Source organism: Ctenocephalides felis, unplaced genomic scaffold (genome assembly GCF_003426905.1).
Source record: "Ctenocephalides felis isolate EL2017-DRISC unplaced genomic scaffold, ASM342690v1 CF-g0.4_SCAFFOLD_01886, whole genome shotgun sequence".
NCBI classification, from domain to species: domain Eukaryota; kingdom Metazoa; phylum Arthropoda; class Insecta; order Siphonaptera; family Pulicidae; genus Ctenocephalides; species Ctenocephalides felis.
The window spans coordinates 181,460,444-181,468,528 of record NW_020538040.1 but is presented as its reverse complement, the minus strand read 5'-3'; the positions used below and the strand labels follow the sequence as shown (position 1 = coordinate 181,468,528).

Here is an 8,085-nt window from a genome sequence, read left to right as displayed (position 1 = left end):
TTTTTATAATTAAATAAATTTAAAAAAAACATAAATTTTCAAACAGTATGGATCTTTTTTGTAATTGAATTTAAGATGGTCATTATAATGTGACTAGCACATATTACTATTTCATTTATTTGAGTTTAGTTTAAATCATACAATTTTTTGAAAGGTTTTGAAAGGATCTATATATTTATGGTTTGATAACTTAATCGCTTTTTGATATACGTTTGAAAGTTGCCTAAAATTCGTTTTTTAGTATGAAATAAACAAGTATTGTACCATTTTACAATCCTGCGAAACAAGCCAAAACACATCAGAGCATTTTTTTTTGACCAGAAGGCCTTTCAAAGTCGATAAATTAAAATAGTTTTTATTATAACCTAAGTATATTTATTAAATCATAGTTTAATAAATATACTTAGGGCAATTTATATTTATATTTATAGTCATTATTTTTGTATGTGGTTCTAGAAATGTTATTTAGCGGTTTCAAAGTTTAAATGAAGCAAAATAATAGAAATTGATCAAAAATGGTTATAGGTTGACCAATGCTCTAATTCTTACTTACTAAAAGTTCATAATTGCGTTTTATAAATTATTTAAAAGAAATGTTTTGCCAACTATAACATGTTATTTTAGTTTATCAGATTGGAACACATTCCTGTAAAAGGGCGTCCATTAATCACGTGAGCGATATCTAAGGTTTTTTGGACTCCCCCTTCCCCCTTGGTGATACGTGGTGATATTTAAAATTAACCTCACACAACATCACGTGTATTTTAGTAACTAGAAAAAAATTTAAAAAGAAAAAATTTTTGACTTTTTTTTGAAAAATTTTAGATTTTTTTTTAAATTAATGTGAGGTTCATTCAATGTTCTAAAATGATTATTTTTAATTCATTTCATAGACTCATGGTGGAAATTGCGTGGTTTAACTAGTGTAATTTAATTGATTATAGCATCGCCATAAAAAGTGAATAAAACTACCGCTTAAATATTCTTACCCAATTCTATATGTCACATTCTTCTTGCTAAACTACAATAATCTTCAATACTTCCAATAATGTGCAGGAATTTACATGTACGAACATTTATTATCCTTTACCCTGAACGATTTCGGGTTGATCTCGCAATTTTTTTACTTTCTGAATATTAATTTACTTTTATACATCGATCTCGCGATCAGTGTTATCGTATTGAATAACTCATTACTAGGGAATGCAATACTGGTAAATCGCCCGATTTTTTGGCGGTATTAATACCGGTATTTACCCTAAAAATACCGGTATTTTCGGTATTTTTGCACAAGCGCTTTTTGATACATATTACACTCAAACTTAAATTTCTCGGAACAATATTTAAATTCCATAATTGCATAACAGCTATATCTTTAAGCGATTCTATAGGATAAACAAATGTCATAATATTATCTCAACTAGTCATTAAACTGAATATTTATTGCTTTCCAAAGGGCCTCATATCGTGTTACAATAAATAGAATCGGACTGATAGATATTTATTTTTTTAATTGTTTTTTTTTTATATTATCATTACAATTATAAAATATTATTTTACTTAAAACGTATCGCAGTTTGAAAATATATGGCTATTATATTGTTTTAAATAAAAATACTCTACAATTATAGTATGTTATTATTTATCTTCATAAAGTATCGGATCTTAAATTAGTAGGAAAAATACTTTTTTAAAGCCTCTAAAATATTGGAAATTATGCTAATTTAACACATCGGATACAGACAATACAGTTTATTATAATAATGTAATATGATCTTTTATGAGTTTTTGGTCTTTCTTACTCATACGTTTAATTTTGGTAAAAAGTACTCAATATACTCGATAATGATGATGAGTTAATTAAAATTGGATATAATTTTGTTAAATTATTATTAAAAAAAACTTATGTTTTTTTTTTATTTTTTACTTGAATATAGTTGTAGTCGTATATATATATATATATATATATATATATATATATATATATATTTGTACTAGTAACTTTCAATATTGTTTACATTTGTTTAAGATAATAAAAATACCGGTATTTTACCGGTATTCCGGTTTTAAAATAAAAAAATACCGAAATACCGGTATTGAAATTTTTCATCGGTATTGCATTCCCTACTCATTAGTCATTACTATTATTATCTTTTTCAGCATAAATGGGCCGACTCAGGAGAACCGTCGTCCTCCCTCGTTGGCCTGTTCGCCCGATCCTAATACCTGTCGCTTGCCGACGAACTTCAACTTGCAGCACGGCAAAAGCACGCCGCGCAGTTCGCCCGCCCGGCGAATGCTCGGCTCGATCGAGCGGTCGATGCACCGCGTCAGGCGCGCCCTTATGCCCAGGCGATCTCACCTGGGAGGCACGCCGAAGACGGCCAGGACCAATCCCTGGACACCCAATTCGGCGGAGGCTGTCAAAATCATGCCGCAAGTGCTCAACGCTAAGGTTAGGATAATGAATTATTGTCATAACATATGGTTATGATATATGCTACGGGTCTATATTCGTATGAGTTACGGTAGTAACAAACTGTCAAAAAGCTATGTATTTGCTGTGCAATCAGCCGTTTCACACATAAGCGTTGAATTGTTATATAACACTATATGAATTCTTCAATTCAATGAAAACAATTTATAATTCATCATATCTATTGTATTTATTGGTTTCCATATAACGCGGTGCAAATGGCGTGATTTATATTAATTTTTAGTTTCCATATTAACGTTTCATTGTTATTTCAGAATTTATCAAATGTTTCGACAACGACAGCGGTTGATCCTGCACTTGTTCTTCTTAAATTGCGAACTGCCTTATACGAAAAGGGCATATTTTGTAAGCAGAAAGGGTAAGTAATAAAATTTAATATTTCATATTTTCACTATGCGCTTTGTAGAATTTTAATATCGTATCATATTAAATAAGAGTATATTCGGGAGGAAATTGAAATTTTATTAAATTACTTTTTAATGGGGAGAATTTATTAAAAATATTTTGAAAATTATGGAAATGATTATTTTGTAATTTTAATGAATAGATTAGCATTTTGAATAATTTATCCAAATAATTTAATAAAATTTCAACTTTTATACGGTAGATTAGTTGAATAGTTATTTTAAAAGGGTGCTATCGTCTGGTCATAAGAAGTATATTTAAATAATTATTTGATTCTTTCATTGTTTAATGTTCGCTAAATACAAGAATTTCTATGTATCTATTTAAATCGTCATAGCTTTTAAAATGAAATTTTTTAACAAATAATGTCTCACTCACATTTTTATTGGGAATCTCCGGTACAGATCATTCTATAATAATTGAATTTAGATTCTTTCTTACCGGATACGAAAATGTAATACTAACAATTGTAAAAATCACGTAAATTTTACTCACATTTTGTGAATGAAATTTCCATCTGAAGATGTGCTACGGAATAAACTACGTGAAGCAATGTTCAACTTTATTCCCTGGAAGATAAGTAACAAACAATTGTGTATCAGGCGTGGTCAAAATTAATGATATTCGGGCTGTTCATGTAATATTGGAAACAATATGTAAAAGTGGTATTAGCCGCAGTCTTTATCTTGAGATTTTACATAATCTGAGAATGAGATAGGTTCAATCAATTTTTTGTATATTTTATTTATTTATTTATTTATTTATTCATAAGCAAGCCGTAATCAATAATAATAGATATTATTTCAGGCTCTTGTCAAGCTTATTCATAGTTAATATTAAAAGGATAGTAATTTTATAATAATCATAGTAGCTGCACGAATTTCGCTTCTGAAAAAAAAAGAGCTGAAAAAAAGCATTCGAACATTAAATACAATGTTCATCATCAAGTTCATCATATTAAAGTCTATTTGACCACCAGTCAAGCTCAAAATTCTTGCACAAGGTTGAAAGTTATACTCATTTAAAACCGTGAAAAATTTAAATTAATAAAATAGCAATAAAAAAAATGAAAAAAAATAATGGTTGTACAGGCGATCAAATGGTCAGACTACATAGATACAGGATAAGGATTAGGCAAGAAAATAGTTATTGAATTCAAATTGAGAAAATTCAGTAATGTCATAAAAAGCTATGTCTTTAAAAAGTTTAACTAGGGAAGCATGAAATTTTTTGCTGTCTAAGTTTCGGATATTGAGTGGAAGTTTATTCATAAGCTGAATACCTAGACCGTCGATCGTATTGAAAGAGCTGGCTAATTTATATGTACGCGCCTTAATAGGTTTGTGTCTAGTGTTGTAATTTGAGGACGAAGCCATATCAAAAAGTTTCGAATTGTTTTTGATGAAAGTTAATGTTACCAGCAGAAAAATGCATTTTATAATTGAGAAATTTATTTTTTAGAAAATATCCAGCTTTTGAATAATGTTATATTATTTTTTTGTAGTGTTATTGCACTAACATTAAAATTAAATTAATAATGCATTATATTATTATTATAAAATTTAAAATTATTGATTCAGTTATTATCATTGAACCACATTTTGTGCTTTACTGTTTTACATCCTGCCCATGTATTCGTATCAAACGACTTGAATGAATATTTGTGGTTAGGATTCATGTTTTTATTTTATTATAAAATGACCTTAATTTTGTTGATATTGTAGTTTTATAAAATGAGAAAGCATTGGAATGTGGAAAATTCAATCAATCAGAACTTTGTATGCACTTCGCAAAGGTGATAATTTGATATATAACCTAAGTTTAGTCGAAATATTTTTCAAAGCTTGTATTAATAATTGTTTTGCTGTTGAATTTATTAGAAAATTCCCGGTTTATAAGATTCATCAAATATATATTGCGTTGTATCACTAATAAATAAATAGTACAGTCAACTCTCCGATAATGACTTCTAGTAAATGAGTCTCCCATAAATGAATGGATTAGGTTAGGTAGATTGCATAATTTACAGATTTACATTGTTTGCAAAAGTGTTCGGGGCAGGCAAAGTTATTGCATTTGAATGACAGTCTGTACCATCGGTACGGGTATGAGATTCGAGCAAAAAGCAAATTCGAAAAGAAGAAGATTTAAACCACACATATTATTATTTGTATGATATGGTTTCCTGTAACTTTCACGCGTTCAATATTGGTGATGAAAGAAAAACGATTACGGACGTAGAATCCATTCATGAAGTGCATCAACACTCTGAAGAACATGTGCCGTTATTATTTCAGCTCACGAGAAAAACCTCTTGTTGCGCGATTTCTATATTACACTTACCGCGTTATTGTAGGGTTGATGGTACTGCAATTAAAAAGAATCGCTTCTTTAATTAGTCAGCTCAACAATTTAAAATAGTAAAGTCTAAAAATTCCTGGTGACTGTAAAATGTTAAAATTTTCAATTTATCAACACATTATAATTTTTTTTATAATCGAGGTAGTTTATTCATAAATTATATTACAATAGCGTGCAATTAGTATTGAAGGAACCACATAGGTTTGGGATTATTAGACTTTTGATTAGTTTGTCTGGTATTGTATTCAGTATTTGAAAATTTTAGGTCTTACCTAGTTATTTCTTGTTGCCATTTATTCAAAACGAATTGTGCATATATTGAATGCATGCTTTGCTATATCTTACTATATATGCTTCTATAAAACCTTATTCTATCTAGTACTTGTAATTTGTTTCTAGATCTATAAGCTTCTAAGCTTTACCTTAAAGTCCATGGGTTATTTCTATTTCATCCTCTTGAACAAGTGGTCAAGTCAATTTTAAATACTTTTCAGGGCATCTGTTTTTAAGTTTGTAAAGTGCCTAAAAATATTTTCATTTTTTCTCCATTATTGGACAAATCAATTACTTTAATCGTAGTAAAATAGTGAATTCCGCCACTTTGGCCGAAATTTGACTTAGCCACTTATTCACCATGATGCAACATTGATTCTTCTCTCTATAAATCTTCGTATCCTCTTCAACTAATCAATTTCAGGTACACCCTGCGCGGGCGCATGGAATTATGCAAAGAACCAAAACCATCATTATCTAACCTGGTAAAAACACCTATCACAACTGCCAATGACGAACAAAAACCATTTATACACAACAGTAATAGTAATTCCTCGAACGAGGTGCCAAATTCGAAGGATTCGAATTGTTACTGCTCGTTCGAGCTGGAGGTATGCCTGCTGGACACTGCCGCTCTTGGCGGAGGCGACAGTCGTGTCCTGGTGCGCAGGAAACGGCTCAAGGGCGACGCCTGGTGCTACAAGAAAGTCTGCGAGGAGGTGCTGCGCATCACGTCCACCGAATTTCTCGATGACGAGAGCTTCCTTGGAGTCACGAGATTCGATGGAAATGATTCGTATTAGACCATTAAGTGAAATATCTAGGTTTGATCTGATCTATTCTCGTCTTGTCTGATCTTTACTAACCAAATTTCATACTTTCATACTCATTTTTAGTTGTGAGATGAAATGAAACGAAATTTTATTGCGAATTGTATATAATTACATTTAAGGAAAGCCATTATAGTTATTTTTTTTTTTAGTCGATCGGTGGTTAAAAATGTTAAGTTATATTTTTTATTTAGTTACTAGATAATGTTTTCCCCCTAAATTCTTAAAAATGATACAACTATAATAATTGATAGTGCAAAACAAAACATTCCTTAATTTGTTATTAAGTAAGGTAATAATATTAATTTTAGCATAAAGTTTGATGAATTTTAAAATAAACTTAAGCCTATAATAATTGTTGAAGCTTTTTCGAATACACAAGATAGATATTCTTGAAGATACGAAATTAAAATTCTTAATTTATTATTACTATTTATCATGCAACATCAAATATCCATTTTGGCGCGAATTGAATACGTTTTTTTTTTTAATATTCGTTTACATTTTTTAATCCCTTCGTTATTAATTCGGCCATAAAAATCAAAATAAGAAGCAATATGGCATCCCTGAAATATTTAAAATTATTAGATTATTTTGAATTTAAAGTATTTATAGTTTTCTTCGTATATTATTTATAAACAATATAAAGATTTATATATCACCAATATTATCTAATGTTATACAGCGGGATTCAAATTTATTAAACTGTGTCTTAAGACTTGTTTTTATAATTTTTTAAATTTATAATATCCTTTTAGTATAAGTATTAGAAATGCAGCTTCATTTTTTATTTGACTGATGTGTTAAATGTGATAATGAAATGTATTGAACAAAATAAATAACACTTTTCTATTTTAATTTCTATGTTTCAAACTCTTTTTTTCAGAACTTTTGGTATACTGTGGTTTGAGAAAAATATTTCATCATTACTTAAATTTGAAAACTTTCCTTATTTTCTTTTAATGCCATGGGAAATGGGAAGTTATGTTTTTTTTCTTTAAATATATGCACACTTGACCAGAATAAATGTAAAACACTATTACGTACAATATATTTATATTCTACTACAATTTGTAATTTATCTATATCTGCATTAATTGGATAATTATACATACCATTATTTTTAATAATTGGTTCAAAAATTCAGTTTTGTTGTTTAAATTTTAATAATCGTTAATTTTTATACGTAAAATAAAAAAATACTCGTAAATTTTGTAGAACGATCAACATATAAATTTTTTAAATATATAAATTTGCCGCTACTTAATTTTTATGAAATTATTTTGAATGAAACTTCTAATATTTATTAAGCTCTCGAGGGAAGGTTAATGATTTGCCACTGAATACGGATTTGCCATGTTTTTTCGACGTTTCAAGTCATTTTCAATCGTTTAACACCGTTGGTTAAACTATGTGAGCCGAAATTTGACGTTTTGCCTGCGTTTTCTCAAAAACTGCAGATTTCAAAGTTAATAGCTATCTGTTGAAACTTGATAAGGGCTCGCGTTGATTAGTTTTTTGCGACGACCGGCCCAGCCCTTTCTTTATAATTAGTAGATAAGTGAAGAAAAAATCATCTAAGTTTTAGCCAAAAATCCTCGATTCGAAAATCCAATAATTGTTCCGAAAACATCAAGGGGGACGTTTTTGGTAAAGATTTGTCGGGTCGCTTCTTTGCAATTAATTGCAATTTAAAAAAAGATGTTTTCTAAATATGAT

The 8,085-nt window shown here is 29.2% G+C and overlaps 1 protein-coding gene across 1 annotated transcript in view; it reads left to right on the top strand.

Moving 5' to 3' along the window:
• LOC113376328 overlaps positions 1 to 6,523 on the top strand; it is an 8,516-nt gene extending 1,993 nt beyond the window's left edge. The window contains exons 2-4 of the mRNA XM_026616237.1: positions 2,161 to 2,455; positions 2,752 to 2,855; positions 5,961 to 6,523. Coding sequence (XP_026472022.1) covers positions 2,161 to 2,455; positions 2,752 to 2,855; positions 5,961 to 6,339 — 778 coding nt within the window. The 3' untranslated portion in view covers positions 6,340 to 6,523. The remainder of the gene's footprint in view (positions 1 to 2,160; positions 2,456 to 2,751; positions 2,856 to 5,960) is intronic.
• The last annotated feature ends 1,562 nt before the right edge of the window (positions 6,524 to 8,085 follow it).